This window comes from Porites lutea, chromosome 2, assembly GCF_958299795.1.
Source record: "Porites lutea chromosome 2, jaPorLute2.1, whole genome shotgun sequence".
Classification (NCBI taxonomy): Eukaryota; Metazoa; Cnidaria; class Anthozoa; order Scleractinia; family Poritidae; genus Porites; species Porites lutea.
In genome coordinates this window covers 31692201-31712736 of record NC_133202.1, presented here as the reverse complement: position 1 = coordinate 31712736, position 20536 = coordinate 31692201, and the positions used below count along the sequence as shown (strand labels likewise).

At 38.4% G+C, this 20536-nt stretch overlaps 2 protein-coding genes across 3 annotated transcripts; one reads left to right on the top strand and one right to left on the bottom strand.

Moving 5' to 3' along the window:
* Positions 1-561: 561 nt before the first annotated feature.
* On the bottom strand, positions 562-20424 carry LOC140928324 (uncharacterized protein KIAA0513-like). Of its 2 annotated transcripts, none has more exons than XM_073378062.1 (11): positions 20264-20424; positions 14861-14957; positions 13299-13347; positions 13131-13175; positions 11581-11654; positions 5883-5962; positions 4755-4812; positions 4186-4260; positions 3245-3325; positions 1643-1737; positions 562-953 (listed from the first exon to the last, which is right to left on the bottom strand). In XM_073378062.1, the coding sequence occupies exons 1-11, from the start codon at positions 20319-20321 to the stop codon at positions 892-894; spliced, it is 774 nt and encodes a 257-aa protein (XP_073234163.1). In that variant the 5' UTR covers positions 20322-20424; the 3' UTR covers positions 562-891. The 2 variants fall into 2 exon arrangements, with proteins under 2 accessions (XP_073234163.1, XP_073234164.1); XM_073378063.1 differs by lacking the exon at positions 20264-20424 and adding an exon at positions 16444-16599.
* Positions 7503-10901, top strand: LOC140928165 (uncharacterized). The gene is made up of 4 exons (XM_073377873.1): positions 7503-8169; positions 8553-8594; positions 10697-10735; positions 10821-10901. The coding sequence occupies exons 1-4, from the start codon at positions 7963-7965 to the stop codon at positions 10899-10901; spliced, it is 369 nt and encodes a 122-aa protein (XP_073233974.1). The 5' UTR covers positions 7503-7962.
* Positions 20425-20536: the final 112 nt, after the last annotated feature.

Sequence of the window (20536 nt, the reverse complement as noted above, 5' to 3'; positions counted from 1 at the left end):
ATGGTCAGTGGCACCGACAAAAAAGTCATTTAAAGTATTAGTTGCATTTAACTTTATTGCCACCTACATAAATGGCGTGGTGTCTTTTTAATAATTCTTTCTGTGATGCTGAGTCGCAACTGCAAAACTAAATAACTTACGCAAGTTGCTTGTTACCAATAAATAATTTACATTTGTTTCGTTCATAGCTGTGTTACAAATACTTTAAGAGTGAAATAAATGGAATAAAATGATTAAAAAATAGTTGGTACAACTCTCAAATACATTAATTTAGTTCAAACTTCGTCAATTGAGGTTTTTTCTATATAAAATTTTAAAACTATTGAGGATTAAAGGCCATCAAAGAAATCTGTTTACGTTTAAACTGGAAGAAAGCCCGGACCACTACGCTACGTTCTACATTTAAAGCACGATGTCAGGCCCAGGATCGAGTGCTTGATTTGGTGCTATCAATCTCAACTACAATCACAGACTAAAGTTCTGGGGCTTTTTAAACCGCCCCCTTTCCCCACCCCACAAACAACGTCGGTCGCCTCTATCCAAAATTTGTCCCGAGTTTCAACATTGTATAAGGTGGAAGGGGGAGGGAGAACTGCAAGATATTTTCCAAAAGTTAGCACCATTTTATGAGGGCACCCAGAAATTACAGACAATTACGAGTATTGCATCACTGTTCCAAGGACTTTAGGATTGTAGAAGGCGATCCAGATACTTTGAAGTATAAATTGGTCTTTCTTATGATGTTTCAGCGTAATATTCATCGGTGCAGTAGTTCGGGTAGAAACACTCAGTTTGCGATTACTTTTGACAGCTTTAGCCACCCAAAACATTCTTTCTAGTGTAAATTAACATAGTTAACAGAAATTGAAAATACTGTCGGTGGGTGTTGTGTCACCGCCTCCGTTCGTCCTCAGTTGCTTGATCCAAGCTTTTCTCCAAAAGTAAAATTTGTTCTGTAAAACGAAACAACATTACTTTAAGCTCGATCATCAGCCCCGCGCTCCACCCTTAAACTCAATCAAAGTCCAAACTCCAGAAAACTCGAGCGAACCTAGGAAAGACTGGAAACCCTTGAATGAGGTAGAAAGTAGCCAGCCTTGGAGGGCGTGTAAAGAAATTTATCGAACTTCAAACAGTGAGAACGGCCACAACGTAAAGTGAAACATAAAAATAACTGCTTAAAACAGTAATAGAAGGCATAAACTCACAAAAAGGCACAGATTGACAAATTTGAAGAAGACAAACACGGATTACAATTGTGATTTTTGAAAACGTCTTTTTGCTGTTTGTAGCGTCTGATATAATGCATGGAAGATATTTTTTCGGGTCAATTAGGTTTCTTGGAAAGAGCCCGCCTACCCCTTCCCTAACCCAACATTTTGCCCTAAGTGAGCAGTAAGTGTTAATGCTGGCTTGAGGGTGGGGTAGGCGGGCAGTTTCCCAGAAACCTAACTTGATCCATTTTTTCTTGACAAGAAGCTGACTTTTTTCATTTGCAAGTAATTTCTTTGCTAACGTTAAGTTCCATAACAAATAAGAAAGTGTATTTGTTTATTGTGTTTTTAACAAAATGAACTAGACTGCCGAGACACAACCCCTTTTATGAGTCCGCTTCAGCGCACGTGTTGCTATGGCAACCTACCTTGTTTAAGTTCCCCAATGGTGCTCATTTTCAGGAGGAATTCTTTGCAGATGTCCTTGCTCAAGCCAAAAGCTTTCATGTTACTCAGAAATGTGCTGATAGTGGGAAAAAAATAAACAAATAAAAACCTGCGACAGTTGTGGCATGATTATAAAATCACAGACCCCTGGAATGATATCTGTTACTGTGAAACTAAAAAGCCTTGAAAACCAGACATAGTTCTGGAATGCTATCGTATTGTCAGGAAAAGGTAATTTAAAATTAGACGTGAGAAAACTAAAGCGTAAGTGGCTTTGTGATCTACATGTCTGTCCTGGTCTTTATTCTGATTGGCAATAAGCAGTCAACATTCCTACAATGTTTCAGATGTTAATGGTTTTCCCACTTTGACAGTCAGTGCAAAACTTATAGTAACGAAATCCTTAGGCCTCAAAAGGATCGCCATCTAGAACCCTATTGCAGGTAGTTTTAGCACAAGATTACTAACAGGAAAACTCCGCATTACGCTGAACGGTAGAAGTAGTATAGTAGGGATGAAATGAACCTCTTTTCAGGGGAGAATCTCATTAACGTGAGGGAAAATACATGAACGCCGATGACCTCATAGCCTACGTCAATATCTTAAGCGCTAAAGAGGCTAAAAAGGTTAATTTCATCCCTACTATTACACTACACGCAGTGAAGTCAACTTCAGATTCGACTACGAATACGACGTAGCCAGTTTTTTCAAAGAGGGCGAACATAAATGGACGTAAATTGACTGAGGCACATCAAATTCGTCGCAAAACTCCTACTCAATCCAGTCTAAAGATCTAATATGTTCGCAGTTGTACCTTCATCCCCCAACCCTCCATCCCAGTACCACTTTTCAATCTACCTGGTAAAACACCCTCGGCAATGTTTATAGCAAAGGCTAGTGTGGTCGAAAAAAATCAGTAACATGTTAAATCAGTGGCAGTTCCAGGGGAGGGGCCCGACCCCCCTTATTTTTAGAACAAACTGAGGCCCAAAGGGCCGAAAAAAAATTGAGACCGCCACCCCCCTTATCTCAGGGTCTGGATGACCGGCCCCCTAACCCCCCCCCTCCCGCCTCCCCGCTTAACTGAAGGTCTGGATCGGCCACTGCAAATGGCAGCCGTCTGATCTCGGGAGCGAGGAGAGACGGCTGTATTCGCAAACTAGACAACTGAGTTTGAGGTCCATACTGTTAGATCAAATCCTTATTTCTAGGATCTGTAACTTGCAATTTGCAGTATGGACCCAGAAAACGAGGTTAGTAAGATGTACATATCTCCGAGGTTAATTGGGCGCACAGTAGACTGATTCTCAGACATCTGAGGTGCGATCGCGGCCCCTTCGCTTCTTTTCGGAAGGGGCCGCGATCAAACCTCGGACGGACGTCTGAAAATCAGGCTGCGCGCCCAATTAACCTCGGAGATATATATATATCTTACTAACCTCATTTTCACGGTCCGTACTGAAATTTGCAAGTGTGTCTTATAGTAACATTGACCAACCCCGGCGCAACAGGAACTGGGTGAGAGATATAATACTGAAAAGTATTGCGGTAGGCAAAGCTAAGAGAGGGGCTCTGCTACGCACCCTAGTTTGCCAAACATGCTGTTCTTGTCACATTCCTCATACTCCATTTGTTCTTCTGGAGACCAGCTGTGCCACAAGTCACTATAAATAAGAAGTAAATGTAAATATAAAAATAAAAATAAAAATGCCAACCGGCGACAGCTAACTATGATATCAGGAATTTTGAAATGAAATCTAAGCAACTAATTGTCATATTTGCTCTTGTGTATTTTCAACCGAATAAGTCCCGGTAAACGATTTGAAAGTTCCAAATAACAAAGAGAAAAATGGACAGGCTGAACAGTTGACAAAAGCCTCATATTCAGTCTTTTTTATACTATATACACTATATACTCATTTGCTTCGCTAGTGGCGAAAGTTGGTTACACAGGTCTCCATGTAAAGCCCCGTGCAAACAGACGCAACATTTTTGAGTGTTATATGTTGCGTCTGCTTGAACATCCCGTTGCTTGTCATTGCATGTTGTTGGGAGTTGTTGCATCCGTTTGCACACCACTGCCAACATGGACGCAACAAAATCCAACATTTTTGGCCAACAGTGTTGGGGGCTGTTGCGTCCGTTTGTCGGTAGCTTAAGGGAATACCAGAAAGTTTTGATTCTGGAATCCAGAATCCTGGGATTTGGAATCCGAAATACAGCTTAAGCAATCAGGAATCCCACTTATGATTGAAATCGGGAATCCAAGCTCCACTGACGAAGAACCCGAATCCAGTAGCTGGAATCCGAAATCAAAGGCGTGGGATCCAGAACCCAAGTCTAACTTGGGTTCCCTTACTCGAGGCGACACAATCCTCGCTATCGGTGGCCAAACGGTATTCCTTAACTAACTGAGGCATTTTTTGAATGTTTCTTCTGTTGCAAATACTTTTTTTCAAATGATCGTGCCCCTCAAAAGTAAGCACCTATAAATATTCTCTACCACCCAGCTGAATCTACAAACCTCGGAATGGCTGGAAGTTCTTTTTCGCCGTGGACTGCATCGAAGAATGCTGCGTTCCAAAACCGGAGTGATTTCCTATATTTAAAACTCATATTAGCGATGGACTCGAGACACTAAAAATAAGACCCTGTTCAGCGGCACATACCGGACTAGGGGCCCGTTTCTCAAAAGGTCCGGAAACTTTTTGGACCCGAAGGAAAATTTTAAAATCAAAACCTGTTGAATAGTAACACAGTTCATAACTCACAAGCCAGTCAATTTTGCTTTGTTAACTGATAGTTCTATCGTATTATTTTCAAAATTATTGAAACTTTGATCGTGAATGTAAACACGGCGAACACAAAACAGATTTCCGGGCGCGAAACGTTACAGGGACTTTCGAGCAACGGGCCCTAGGCCGGATAAAGAGGCAACGGACTAACAAGAATACGAACAAGAAATTGTTTTAAATTGGCGTTTCTAAAAGAATTGGTCTGCCTGGATAAATGGTTCAACATGAAGGTATGGTATTGTATTTCAAGAGGGAGACCAACCAAACCAACAGAAAGATACAAAAAATATATTCTCACCAAATAGGCTGATCTCTCAAATACGGAACAATGAACTGTTTGGTCGATTCTTCACTACCTGAGGAAAATTTTGTATATCCTTTACAAAGCAAATTTTAACAAGAGAAGAGGAGATTCCTTGCCCCCTAAATCTACTTTGAGAAGGATACAGCTTTCCTTTATAAAGTAAAAGAACCACAGATAACAGAAAATAGCAGGCACAATTTTCTAAGTTTTCTTTTACCACAAAACTGCCTTTTTAATAGTTTTACAGGTCTGATCACCCAACGTTTCACTTTCAGTAAGCGTAACCCCCGGGACTACTTCTGGGAATTCTTGGTGGGGGTGTGCCGCCCGGTTCTCCAAATCCTGACCCTATTTCAGACCAAAAAAGGACATTTTTCTCACCCGTTTTCAGACCTGGCCTCTAAGAAATAAGGTCATCATTACTTAGACTAGAACAGCAACAATAAAGTTAAAATCCATTTTGGATTTGCATATCTCTCTTTCTTTCTTACTCATTTGGAATTGAAACGATAAGTAAGTTCATACACTCCCGTAGTTCCCTCGAAAACCATACCCGATTCCAGACCAAAACGGGCGAAGTCTATTCCAATTTTCACACCAAAACGGCTCAAAATCCGTACCCTTTGGGTGGCACATACCTATATGGCTTATATAAGGGATTACCCCGAAGATACTAAGATTACAAAAGTACAAAGAAAAGCTTACAATAACACTTAGTAACGCCAAATACAGAAAACACTAACAAAAGAAACCCCCCCCCACCCCCAACACGTCTTCCGTTTTCCGGTGAGTATAATGAAAACCGATAAGTAAAGAAAATAAACGAAACCTAAAATAGGAAACACACGTCCGCACCTGCTACCGACCGAGCGGTCCTGGGTCTAAGAAAAAAATACCGCTGGCCACGTAAATTAAACAGAGAAAAAAATAAGGAAAAACAGAAAAACAGGAACAACAGTGATTGACAGTTAGCCAAAATGTTGGTCCAATGTTGTGGATGTCCTGTTGGGAATATTGATTCTCTAAGCAGAGCTTACTTCTAAAACGTCATATGGGATCGTTAATCGATAAAAACGCATATCGTTTATATACATATATCCAGAGATAAAAAGATAGACAAACCTTTGTTAACTTCAAGAAAGAACGTAAAACACATGTTCATCAAAATCTTAGCAGGTTCAAAGTCATCAGCTTGATTACACCTTAGATAAAAACAATATCGTTAAAAATAAAACAATGAAAATAATGAGAACAACAATTAGAATCAAGGAATTAAAATACTTCTGGTAGGAACTAGTACCTAGTCTGGAAATAGTAACTGCCCCAGGACGCTCCCGTTCAAGTTGTAAACTTTGACTGCAACGATCGTGAATATTCGTTAAGGATTAGTTGCCCCTGGGCCTCCAAGGACTTCCAAATTTCAAAATGTCTAAAAATCATTCAGATTCAAGGCGCCGATCGAAGTTTTGTCTCGTCCATTTTATTCCTTAAATTGCATTTAATTAAAACAACTGTTCATAGTGGAAGTGTACTTAGCTACTGTGGCTAGTTTGTAAAACCATTCCCCTTAAAAATTCGCACACACACACAAAAAAACAACAACACAAATATAACATAACAGGATTTAAACACCCCAGGAGGCGAACAGATGACTATTTATAATCATGACCGAGGATTTGAACTCGGGACCAACGAGAGACAAATCCAGTGAGTGGTCAGAGAGTGACTCGAACTTAGGACCAAAGGGTTGAGAGTCCGATAACCTGACCACTCGCCCACGCTGCCACCATACCATATCATTTACTAAGGTGTTAATGAGGAGAGAGAGAGAGACATCTTATCATACTTAGTGATCGTTTCTAAATCCGTAAAGAAGTACAACCCCAATCCCATCTCCTACCCCCTCTGTAACAGAGGAATTATCTTACATAACTAAAGGAAATTTTGGAAGAAGAAGAAGAGTAAAACGCAAATCCCTTCTTATTCCAAATTTACTCAATAGATTTTCAAAACAAACAAACAAACAAAACAAAAAAACAAGCAAATATAATTGAAGTTTTAAAGAGCTAAGTGTCGTTTGATTTCTTGTGTAAGCACATGATAAGCAAGTACTTCTAGTAATTAGCAAAGGTAAAAAACGTCCCAATCGACGCGAATAAATATATGGTGTTTTATAAATACTTGTTGCAAATCACTTTGACAAACAATGGACAAGTTTTCGGCATTACTTATTAATGGTACTTGCCAACGATTTATATTTTTGCGAAAGTAAAAATTGTTTTCAGTGTGTAATTACACCAGGTGCCGAACACACTTAAAAAATTAAAACGATCCCGCTCAAGATATTCATCACTCTTGTTACAGATTTTTAGCAGACTATTTTGGCCTCAAGGTGAGTATTCACTACTTTTCGTGTTCGATAAATATTTTAAAACTTTCAGAGCTACTCAAATTGTTTTGCTACGCGCTAGGACATTTTCTGCGTTTTTCACTGCGAACCTCGATCGAAGATAACGACAACTTTCAGAACTAGAGTTGAGATTCTTGCAAAAACATGAAATTGCAAAATAAAATACTTCACTTGCTTCACTTTTTTTTACAATATGATTTCGAAAGATGAAATGAGACTTGGAATTATTACTGTACGCCTTGCGTTCCAAGACAATCAGAGCCTGTTAAGATCATTGATAATCAACAAAAACAAACAACACATTACTTCTCTTTTTAAGATAACAATCGGGGAAAATCCACCAAAGGACATGAACCTGGTGAGTGAAACCTTCGAGAGAATTTCTGATAGCATTTTAATTTTTGTATGTTTGCTTCTTTTACTTTTTCGTTGTGTTGGTTTACTATAAATCTTAAAATGACGTATATTTACCTCAACTTCTACATAAATTGTGTCAAATACCTGGACTGTGTAATTATCAAAAGACCGTGAGTATATTTTTGTGATTAATAATGAATTTAGTTTACATTTATTCGCTAATTAGGATCAGTGAAAGAAAAGCTAATTATCTCCCTGAAGGATTATAGACTCAAATCATAAAGGACTGTTATCAAAAATAGTCCCCATTTAGAGATAACGTGATTAATAATTAAACGACCAACTGTATGGGTATTTTTCTGCAGTTGATACTTTGTACAAAACATAATATAGCCGGGAATAAATCTTCTTCGTGTGTCAAAAGCATTGTCTAAAATGAGCCACTTGGGGAAGATAAAGCCGTCGTATTTGTATATTTACGATCGGTTAAACCAAAGAATTTCCGAGGACGATAATAGTGACATGGAACAGGCTCATTCATCCACGGACTTAATTCACGATTACAAGATACATCTAAAAGACGATGGGCTTGGAAAGTATAAAATAAGTCCTTTGGGACATCTTAAAGACCTCAAAGAGGCGGTAAGACAATGAATCTTCTGTCGCTTAGAAAGGAAGACAGCGTGATGTTTATACCGATGCAAAAAAATTCCGTCGTCCGATATTTATGCTTCATCTGGGAGAAATATTTTTCTAAAAAAAAGTATTTGAAAGGCAGGCACAAATTAAAGAATAGGAAGAGATGTAACACCTTTCAAATAAATGAAAACTACATTTTGTCCAACTGGGTATTCCATACTACATTGACGAACAAAAAAAGTTATCTTTGTTTGGCAAACTGCCGCAAAAGGTGGGACTGTGGGGTAGGCTTTTGGACAACATCATCATCCCATTTATTCAAACACTTGACTAGTTTTCATACTAAAACGACGCAGGTTAACTTACTGTTGTGGTATTATTTTTAGGAAACCAGCGCTACAAGAGTAGGAGTTCGTACCAGCAACGGGGTAAGTATTAAAGAACTAGCAGATTTAATACAAAAATGCCCATCTTATGAATAAGGAATGAACTGATCCTTGTAATTTTTTTCCCTTGCCTTTTTTCAAGCAAAAACAGAGCTTTACTTTCTTCTATATTGCGGCACTTTTCAGTTTGTATAATTCAACAAAAACGAAATTTAATAACAAAAAAAGAGCTACATTATATGGTAACAGCGGTCAAATCAAAATGAAAGAAATTTTTTTTAAGCTACGGTTATTTTCACTGTTGAATGTTGAAAAAATGACTTATACGTTGTTGATTTACTAAACTTTTTGAAGTTTAATAAAAATAGTTCCAATTGCTTGAAAACTGAAAATGGTGTTATTGTCGGCGCAAATTGCCAGCGTAATTTCACTCGGTCTCGAAGCGTTTTCAACGCAAAGGAAACTCAATATTTTAAGAAAAATGAAAATAGAGTACGTCAAGTAATTATTCTGAACATTTTTGCCCAAATTTCCTCTTAATGGTTAATGGAATTCCAGCCATTAAAACAAAAAAACAAAAACAACCCAAAATGTAGACGTTTAACCGCGCTGATCGCACCTTCTACTCTCCCTAGTCCTCCACTGTTCGGTGAGCAAAATGCCAGAAGACTCTGACGGAATAACGATACCGCTGGCCGAAGAAAACACCAGCACTGCAGGCTAATTACAGGATATCAAAAGGTTTTCGACAGATTTCAAACGTAACCGATTTATGTAATTTGTTCGTTAAAGTACCAGTCACAAACCAGACATAACCACTTTTCCGCTGTAAGGCAGACTACGAGCGCGGAAAAAGGCATAAGTGATCCCCACAAAAATTTTGGGATTAAAACTCTCACAAATGCTGGGCGCTTTCCATTTAGTCAAAATTTCCGGAATTTCCGGTTCGGCAGTAAATGGAACACGTTTCGTCGGTTCGTCCCACTGCAAAATTCCCAGAAAAAGTGGAAAATCTAAAAAGGTGGGCCCGTTTTCCCGGTCGGAATTTCCGAACGGAATGTCGTGTTCCATTTACGTTTCTCTTAGTTTGTACCAGTTCCAGGTCCACGGTCGGGCACTGCGACGTACAGGGGTCCCGGGGGGGGGGGGCACTTTAGGAATTTCTGGGTGGGGATGTGCCGCTGGGACCCTGGAACCCTTGACCTATACCAGAGTTAGTTCAGCTGAATTTTGCTACCCTATACTAGAGTAAACTCCCAAAATACCCTATCCTAGAGTAGCTGTTTTCCCAGTCTAGATGAAATCTTCAACCAACTGATCAGTTTCCTGAAAAATGATACCCTATTCTAGACCCAAACGCTCTGATTTATATATCCTATCCTAGAGTAAACTGCTTGAAAACCATACCCTTCACAGCGGCACATACCCGCATAGCCCATATATGGCAGTACCCCCCCGGGACAGGGGTTTACCACCAAATGGAGCAACTTTTTACCAATCGGAAATTCCACTTCTGCTCCCACCGAAATTTCCGGTTTTTTTCCTAAATGGAAAGCGCCCGCTGTTTCCACAATTTTAGAGACAGGAGATTTGTTTCTTGATTTTCGAATAATTAGGGTAAAGTTTTAGCGGTTAACGCTTTGTTTTAGCGTTGTTATTCCTAAGACAAACGCTTCATGGCTAAGTAAAAAAATCTTAAGTAAAAACAAACAAACAAACAAACAAACAGAAACAAAAACGGACACATGCAAAATGGCATCAAAGTACCGGACATTGCCTGGTAAACAACCAGACGAAACGTCCGACCTCCGGCCTTAAATGGAAACCCCGATATCCTCACGCGGGTTTGCAGGAAGGTACTCAGTAACAAAAAAAATACACACGAAAAACGTGCTACAAAGTACAGTATCGGCGCATAAAGCGTTTTGTAACGGCGGTATCAAAATACAAGATAGTTGTTCAATTTTAAGAGCTGTTTTTCCAAAAAGCCGATTCAGCCTCTTGGCCCTGGTTTAACTATAAATACTCGCTTCTCTAGATATTTGCCATGCTGCTTCCAATTTTCGTTCAGAAGAGAGAGAGGTTAAACTAACGGTCTACGTAATTTAAATTTCCTCTTGTTCACCTAAAAATTAATTTTTCAGGAAAAGAAGTCGACTACAAACAGTATCGCAAAGAAAAAGGTGAGACCAACTATTTTTTCTATACGTAAAGTACAGCACCTATATATTTTATCTGTACAGTAAATAAAAATTCTTGAATAATCAGTTAACCTTCGAAAACAGCCGTCTCTCCTGGCTTCTGGCCGCTAAGGACGTGCCGTCAGCGTCAGCTGTTTTCGCAGGCTAATAAATAAGCGCCAACCCCCCCCCCCCCCCTTAACGGCTCCACTTTCCCTTAAAGTTCGTACCCTTCTCCTCATCCTACAACACAAATTAGCCGTAAGTAAAAACCTGCCTGCCCACCCCTTTTTTATAGAACACAGAGAGATTATATACTCTGGGAAGGTACTCTACTTTTATTACTAGACGAGGGTTCGGGCCAATAGAATTTTTCAATTCGGTCATCCAGACTGACTTTTCATTCAGTTCCGTGAGTCCGAGGATGTTCATCGGCTAAACCCGATTCTAAAACACTTCAGTGTTCAAAAACAAATTTTCAGTACAGGCGCCCGCAAAACACGCTGCTCGCGGAAAGTTTGTGTTCAGTCGAAAAAAGAAATCGCAGCTCTAGAAAACAACACTTCCCGATTCGCGCAACATAAAATCGCCAATTCCCGTGTCCCGCTCATAATGCCAATCCCAAATTTCGTAAGGGGTGGAGGTGGTAAACATTTTTGACTATTAAAATTTTGTTTCCCATTTTGGAATCCTCAAATACTTAGTTAGAGACTCTAAGTAGAAAGTTAATCAACAAAAAAGTACTTCTGAGGGATCTTTTGATGACCTCAACAAGCTAGGCTTTTTGGAGGCACAATCAAAGATTTTGTAGTTGTAAAGTTGTAGTACAATCCATGTCATATACTTACTCAAATAAGACAATTGCAAAGTACTGCACAAGCCTGAAGAAAACGGTTTCTGGAACGCTCTTGAAATATACTCTCTGTTTGGAAAAGATAATATTTTGGTTGCATATTAGTAAACCAGACAGGAAATTCTCAGGAATGTACCGGTGCGGTGTCATAAACAAAAGCAAAGTTCCTCTAAAAATCGAACTTGACAACATGATTTTGCCATTATTGACAGCTCTCTCCAGTCTTACAGAAAATAGCTCTTGACTAATGAAAGTGAAAAAAATTTGGTAACATTTCTTAAGCTGGAGTTAAATATTGGATTCCTCATGAGCGTTTAATAAAGTTAGGATCGCTGAAAAAAAAATCAGTGATTGTAGCTATTGCAAAGAAACAGCTGTGACGATTGTACATGTACATTATGGTGATGGCAGGATTATATTTTTATATTTGTATCAAAGATCACTCTAATAGGACTCAATAAAAACTTGAATCCCAGCTTGTCCTTTGGAAAATCAGCTCTCTCATTTTGCTCAGACCATGGCTTGCTTGTCTTATTGAAAAGTATTTTAGTTACGAGATGACTTGACTTGGACCCTCGCCCGTTGGAAGGGCACTTATTACTTGACCAGCAAGAAAGTCTACATGTATTTGTCCCAGAGAAATGGATGGGTCTTTTTTGGGTCCAGAAAACATGGTCCATCTTTTGAAAAACGGGGACCTGAAGGCTATCATTCTATGAAGCCTGAAGTAAAGGCAAAGGTCCCTTTTTTATGTCTACTCGGTAAATCATAACAGTACACATTACACTGACAAAACTGAGGCTGGCAGTGTGCTCACCCCCCCCTCCTCCTCCAACCTTACCCCACCCCTTTTCTCCCTGTCCATCAGTGCCCTGTTTTACAGGAAAATACTTAATGCTACACAAAAAGGAGAAAAGCCGAAATAAGAGCTCGAAGTCACACATGGGAAAAAAAAAAGCACTTTATTTGAGTGTCAATGTATTTAGCACGAAAGTGCCAATTGGGGACACTATTTTTATGTCTCCTAATGGAGACGGAACCACCATTTTACATGGTCATCCGAGCCACGCGCAGGTCCAGCTGCTTGCAGTGCAAAGGAAGTACCTTCATTTCTCAGTCATTTTAAGACCCTGAGTAATGGTCCGGCCCCGCGAATCGAACCCACGACCTCCCACTCTGCAGTCAAACGCTCTACCAACTGAGCTAATCCTGCCACGGTGGATGAAGCCCGTTTCCATAACCTCCCACATGGAAGGCCATTCGTGAACTGATAATCCTTGTTAACTATTAAACATGTTAACAGGTACACTTCAGGACCCTATTCTTCATAAGTTGGATAACACTATTATACTTGTATCCAGTGAAAAGTGCCATCCAACTTTAGAACAACAAGAGCCAGTCCCTTACATGTTGCACTTGCTTCCCCCTGATCACTACCAGCATGTACAATTGGTGTGACCTTTCAGATCACTGGACTGTTTTAAAATACCCAAGCAATCAAAGTAACAATCAGTATGAAAACGGGCTTCAGACATAAGAACTTACTTGGTTGTCAACATGCTTAGCAAATGAAAGACGCCCAGCACTATGCTACAAAGGAACAAAAAACATGAAATTAGTAAATTTGTATTACAGGGGAAAAACGTGAAAAAAACATTGAAAAGTATGCTCTGCAGGTAATAAATATCATAAATTTCAATGATAATGAAAAACCTGATTTAGTATTCCAAACTTCAGTTTATCTTCCTGAGAAATATCACTCCTGCAAACCAAATGATAACAGCTTTAATTCTAAATTCAGAGAATCAGTTCACTTTTTCAGTGGTTTTCCAAGGAAATGATTAGTCTCGAGAAGGTTAAGCAAAAAAATTATTAAGAAACTTTCCATCAAATATTCTGTGCTGCATAATATCATATTAGTTACTATAGGGTATTATTTTTATAGTCAGGGACACAAGCAAATCAGAAAAAACATCTGAGCTCTCCCAGCAAGAGTTGAACCTAACCTGCATCAGGGTTGTCAGAAAGGTTTGAACTAGATAGCTGAGTTGTCAAAGAAGTGTCCAGTCCAGGGATATTTTATTTAAAAAACACCATCCGTAATGAAATGCCAAGCAGAGTAGCTGGTCAATACTAACCAAATAGGCGGCGATTTCTTCAGCAGCCGGCTACTTTTGACAACCCTGCTGTATGATCTACTGTTTTACATCCTCTACCACTGATCTGAGCTACATACAGAAGACTACAATCCTGGACAAAAGTCCTCGGAACGGTACTGCTTATTCATATTTTTCTCTCATTTCTCTGTACCCTCTTAAAACAGTGCATCCTTTTCAAAGTTGAAACTCGGAAAAAATTCTGGATACACGCGTCCAACATTGTTTGTGGGGTGAGGGGGAGGGGTTGGACCTGTGTGAATTGGAGAACCCCCCAGAAATGCAAAAGTGTCCCTAGACTTTTGTCCATGATTGTAGTTATGGACCTAAGTATTAAAGACCAATAAAGAAGAAGACTAGATATAGAGCTTGGACCATTTAACAAGGTTCATGTTACAAACATCCTGCATGCTCATTGGACTGGAATGGGCGATTCCAGAAAATATCCATACTATACCACAGACGGCTTTTAGGATTTCCGAAGGGGAGGGGGGGTTCACGATTATGGAATTCTGAGGGCATGGGGGATATTTACGGTTGGAAATCCGAAGGCATGGAGGAATTTCTGGACAAGAAAGTGTAGAGTGAGTTCCTTGAAAACGCTACTGTTGTGGTCGAAACATTTTAACAGTCTGAATTTGAGCTATTTTGCTTTGTAAACGTCAAAACAGCACAAGAAAACAAAGAGGAGTAAAATTACCGTAATTGATGTTTATTTTTTCGCCAAATTCGGACTTAAAAAGGAGTTTGCACAGCTTCGCCACTAGCGGTAGGTTTTTTTTGTCGCTGAACTGAAGAGTAAAGCTTGTCTCCTGGCGCCACTAGATCACAGCCTTGAGGAGGCATAAATTCATGTTCGTTTGTTCATATAGGTGTTGCTAAGTCGAAAATGTTCTTTCAAAAAAAAAGGGAAATTCTGAAGGGGAGGGGGGGGTTCAAGATTATGGAATTCTGAGGGCATGGGGGGTAACGCATCTTGGAATTTCCGAAGGCAAGGGGGGGTTAAAACATGGTAGCCGTCCGTGGTTGGGTATGGATATTTTCTGGAATTGCCCAATGTCAATATATGTGACTCAGAAAAAATATCCTTGCGAGTTACATGGAAGATAAGTAACTTACTTGATTAAGAAGATTTTTGCCACAAAATCCTTCATAAAGACATCACATTCCTGCTCAAAAAGCTCACTTTCTTCATCATACTCAGCATCAGATCCACCTATTTGCACAAAATAAAAATAAATTCTTGAAATTGAATATAATAATATAACCCACACAACTGTATTAACTTTGAGCTGTCAGTGATTTAATTTTTTGACTGCTGAATTACAATCATGAGTGCAAATTAAAATACACAGAAAAGGTTTTCACAAAAAGTGGATTCAGAGACTGACTTCTTCTCCGTTCTGAATCCTGTTCTATTTGAGAGGGTCAAAAGAACTTAGTACAGAAAAAACCCTTCCAAAAACGTTTTACAAAGGACTCTGCTCTGGCCTACATGTTGTAATGTTTTGATCAGCTTTGGGACTATCCCTTTGTTACCCCTCCCCCCACCCCCCCAGCAATGTTGTGCACAAAAAAGGACTCATTTCCATCCATTTCGTTCACAAGTCAACATTGTTTGTGGTGGGAGTCACTTAAGTTTTACTGATCAATATCACTGGAGAGTTCCCAACACTTCTGACCTTCTATGCAGTTTGAGTTCAACATTGAAGTCAAACATTTTTATGCTGTCAATGAAATGGAGTTAATCTACAGGCCATATTCCAACAATTGTTTTGAAACTATTGTATATACAAAAGTGACACTGCAGTAGCTGAACAGTGCCAAAATCAATGTATAGCACTGACAAACTTAAGTGACAAGATAAAACTGGTCAATGGATTAATTTTTCAATTAAACATGACAGATTAGACAGGCTTCGAGTTGGCAAGTATTTCAAATAATATTATAATACATATATAAGAAACAGCTCAGTCTGCTTTAAAACAAAAATATTTTTTTTATTACTTATTGCTCTGCCAAAAGGCTACTCTTAGAAAAATAAAGCTTCAGTTGTAACTTTTCATTTTCAAAGTCTATGGTAACATTTCAACTCAAAGGTACTGGTTCCTGGTGAAATACATTGTAACCACGCAGTGTAAGCAATAAATTTAGTTCTAATGAAAAAAATACATTATTTCCCAATTTCACAGTTGCCCTTATAACAGTCTTAATTTGGTGCTTAAAGAGAATCTTTTCTCACTTGATTACATAAAAATTAAAGTTAGTAAACAAACTTCAAATGAAGTTCGAAATTTATAATTTATCCATTTAAGAATAATGACGGTTTACCAGGATGAAGCAAATACAAGTTAACACAGATTAGAAATGAAAACTCAAAAAATTTATGACAAAGAAATGATGATGTAGTTCCTTAAAAGAACAAAACAACATTTAATGTACCCTCAGCTTTATCAAATGATATAAATTCTGCTGCAAAGAAATAATTCGTAATTTTGATCTTCCTATAACAAGAGATTAATTATGATGACCACGCTAATTTAAACAGATTAGTAAAACAAAATAAAGCCTTTGAGTCAAGAATTCAGATACCACAAAAGCACATACAGTACTTACTGCACCACTCACTAGTTTTTTCTCCTTAAACATAACAATATACGAAAATATATTATTATTCAGTATTTTCTAGACATTTTTGTTACCTTTTTTATGCTTCCCTTTTGTGTTATGATATTTGTGCTTATACATCACTTATTATAAACCACTTTGATCCAGTTATTGGAACATATAACATTCAGAACGTTTTAAAATAAGCCAAGCATAATCAGTGAAACTGCTTAGTTCATTGTTGTGACCACATGTTGGCTGTGTTTCAAAAAAAATTATTCCAAAACTGATTTTAATGGCTGACTGGAGATCATTATTCAGTAAACTGAGTATTTAAATATTTTACAGTTACAATGTACATACATAACTGTTAAGTGTCATGTGATAGGCCCAAAATTGTTTGCTGAAAGCTACAGTAATATAACTAAATCAGCTTTAATTTTGTTTCCACGACATCAGTTCATGTCTGAGAAGAATGCACTTGACAAATTTGCATTAAATTGAAACAGTTCTTCAATAACTTTTACATACAGATGGTACATATTATTTGGAAGTTGTGCAATAAACGAACATATAATTTATAACGCCAGTAAACTTGAGGTAAAGACAAAATCTGTATCATACATAAATAAATATTTAAATTTCCCATTTTCAATTTGTAACAAAAATAAAAAAGGAAGGAGACTGCTTTCACAAATAAGCAAGACTCTGATGTTTTAAAAACTTGCAATAGAAAATTTTGATCATTTTGTTAAAACGTCTGTCATAGTGAACCACGTTCCTTTGTTACTCAGCTGACAATCCTGAGACTCTTCCGGTACCATACATGTAGGTATCTATATTTTGGAGAGTAATGGGTTCTTGGCCAAATCAGAGTAATGCCATTATTAGAGCGGTTTTCATTTGAGTGTCGAAAAGTAATTGGTTTTGCACTTTCTACACGATGCGATTGGCTTAAAAGATTCGCGCCACCTTTTCATCCAATCAGAAGTAAAACCAAAGCCAATGGTGACGCGCTCGCATGCATTTTCCCGCGCTTTGCGTCAGCCACATGTAATTACTTCGAGTTTTGATTGGTTCAAGGTATTGTCTGTGTCCTATGAGATTGGCCAGAGTAATTACTTTGGTTTTGGTTTTACGACACTCAAACGAAAACCACTCTAACTGCATAAGGTACAGTAAGAACAAGGCTCACTATGAGATAAAATATATTTTCCTGGTATGGCCTGAATTCTTCAAGGAATACCTTTTGGTTGGAGTTAAAATTTATGCTGCATGGCATAGAGTTGTCATGAGGATGATGATGAAATCAGATAATGATGAAGAAAATGGACCTTTAAATGATTCTTAGAATGAACAACGTATGCCAATCATTAATGAATGGTTATAAAACCATTTGAACAGATGTTAAGGAAGTGGAAACAGATAACCATTCTAACCAACTGAACTCCTTGTCAAACGCTTTGCATGGATTTTCAATAGCTTTCAAATGGATGATGAATAGTTATCTCCCTAAAATGGATAACCATTAGTACTAGTGTCTGTGTTGTCGTTAATGGTGTTCAAAATCTTTCATAGTCTCATACAGTAGACAGGCCATACCCTTGATTTTAATTCTAAACTTTGAGCAGAAAGGTGTGCTCATACACCATTTTTTACCTTAATTTCCCAACATTTTGTGCGCTCTAACATTTTGTACGTTTGGTGGATTTCACTGTAGAAAAAAATGTCACCTTTGATTTCTCAGAAGCTTGCCGTTTTGGGCACACTGTTGATTTTGACTATGAAGATTTTTTAAGCTTTGCTTCACACTCTTTATTCTAACCTCTCAATGCAGGGAAGTTATGAGAAATGCTGTAATGGAATAAAGTCATGCAATGTGCTTTAAGACGATATACACATAACTTGATCTCTCTGGTATTTTTTTTGTCACCTACAAATAATAGGAGACATTTGATTGACAGAAAAACTTGCATTTAGCATTGACATGTTTCAATATAAGGCACAATTCTTTCTGAGACAGCACATTTTTGATTAATGTTGAACATCTGTAAGCTTAAGTAAATAAAGCAGTGTGCTTGCGTGTTCAATAATAAATATCATTATTCATTCAAAACATTCCTCCATTTCTGATTAGCTAAAATGCCATGCATAATTCAACACAACCAGCTATTGTCAACCAAATTTGGAAGAATTTTGTGATATGTGAAAAATGACGTCAATCGTGCAACAAAATTGCCAGATTATTGAACCGTTAACCAAGATAGACCCTGGGACAAGGTTGAGTTGTTTTGATGGTGACTACAAAACGGCAAAACATTTCGCCCATTTCACGAGGAAGAAGCACTTGCAGGCAAACTATTGGCTAAAAACATACCAAGAACAGCAAGAAGACAACTCAACGGACGACATCTGCTATTTGCAGGGCTGTCAACCCCGGACGTATTCAAATATTGAGAATTGATAGGGGAGGGATGGTAGATGACGTCACAATGCATGGCACATGATGTCATTTGAACTTAAAATACTCTCCAATTATCAGAAATTTGCAGTGAGCCAAAACAGGCGAAAAAGATGTTTTTGCCTTGTAACATATGACCTGATTGGCTTACTTCCCACCAATCATATTACTGTCATGGCATACCGGAGGTGTTTATGAGGAAATGCTTAATGTTAACATTAAAACAGCTCAAACAATGCAAAAGAGTTGAAAATTTATAGCCGGAAAGTCGAGTCTACTGAAGATCACTGAAGAAATGGCAAAATTGGGCGATTATCCGGGAGATTTCAAACTCTAATCTAGAGACCGGGAGATACACTCCAGAAGCTGGAGTCTCCCAGATTATCCAGGAGAGTTGACAGCACTGTATTTGGAAAATAATTGCAGACCTGAACAACCCTATCTCCTAAATTTGCCTGTAAACATCAGGAATGTAGCTAGGGGGGGAGGGGGTCCTGGGGTGCCCGTGACCCCCCCTTGGTAGGCCTTCTTTTTAGCAAACAACCCACAATATTCAGGTGGCGAAAACGCCATGACAATATCTTGGCCGTAAAAGCCATTGTTGAAAAGCCCACTTTTTTAAAAATTTTTTTGTTAAGTATTTTCGTCAACGGCTCTTGTCTTTAGTTAATATGGGCCTTTGTGCCGCGACAATACGACTGCTGGCTAGAAGCTATTTTGTAGGCTTGTCCTGCCCACTATACTCTCACTGCTCATCCCAAAACTGTAACATTAAGTAAAACATGGATGGCGTGGAGGTTGACATGACAATCTGGTGAGTAGCCTCTGTGACCCCCCCCCCCCCCCCCCCCTTTGAAAAATCCTGGCTATGCCCCTGAACATGTACTATCGAAGATGAACTTAACATCAATGGAGGCAAGCATGTTTTAGCTTGTTTTTAAACTAGGAATTATTTTGAATGATAAATAATATAGCAATCATCGAATTCGGCTTTTGTATCAACCAAAGAATTATGGAGATCTCAGAGGGTGTTATAACATTACAACAGCTACATTACCTTAAGGTTAGGGTTAAAATATTACATGTAGTACTGTAAGTTTGTAAGGGTAGGGTAGGGTTGTGAGGCTGTCATTGAAATACTTCTGTTTATTTACCTGTGTATAAACCCCATTAATGACTAAATTCACCACTTTTAAAATAAAAAAAAGTCGAGGTTGATTAGAACAGTGTAAGATGAATTTGTGGTTTCAATGACAAAGACTTATGCTCAACTCATGATCAGCTCATCAGTTGGGTTATGTCTTAATATTATTTCATTGACTTAAGAGGTATTTTTTAGACAGTTAGGCCTAGTACGTATACTTTACATTCATTAGCTTTAATTGAATGTGAAAAATTAGATCGTAGTTAAAATGAAAAAGTCAAACGTCATTAAGATTGGGCCATCAATTTACCACTGTGATTTGACCATTCCTGTCCATCAGTTAAGATATCCACCGTCATAATGAACATCCACACATTGCTTCTTTCCCCAAAGTGTCAGAAAACTCAACGAAAACCAGAATATCATCAACTGTAGTCAAAAACAACATTTCACATTCCACAACAATATCCCCTCAACATATTCCGGCATTTTGTTTTGAACGTAGGAGCCCGCACTTTCGAGGTCAGCAGGAAAGTTTTATTCAAGGGCGATTGAGTGCGCATACTCTTTTATATATACTGCT

Coding starts and splice junctions, on each gene's coding strand:
- LOC140928165 (XM_073377873.1), top strand. CDS start 7,963: ATGAGCCACTTGGGGAAGATAAAGCCGTCGTATTTGTATATTTACGAT. Junction 8,170..8,552: donor TTAAAGACCTCAAAGAGGCG/GTAAGACAATGA, acceptor TATTATTTTTAG/GAAACCAGCGCTACAAGAGT. Junction 8,595..10,696: donor GAGTTCGTACCAGCAACGGG/GTAAGTATTAAA, acceptor TTAATTTTTCAG/GAAAAGAAGTCGACTACAAA.
- LOC140928324 (XM_073378062.1), bottom strand. CDS start 20,321: ATGTTCATTATGACGGTGGATATCTTAACTGATGGACAGGAATGGTCA. Junction 3,326..4,185: donor GAACTTCCAGCCATTCCGAG/GTTTGTAGATTC, acceptor TCTTATTTATAG/TGACTTGTGGCACAGCTGGT. Junction 954..1,642: donor CATTGGGGAACTTAAACAAG/GTAGGTTGCCAT, acceptor TTCGTTTTACAG/AACAAATTTTACTTTTGGAG.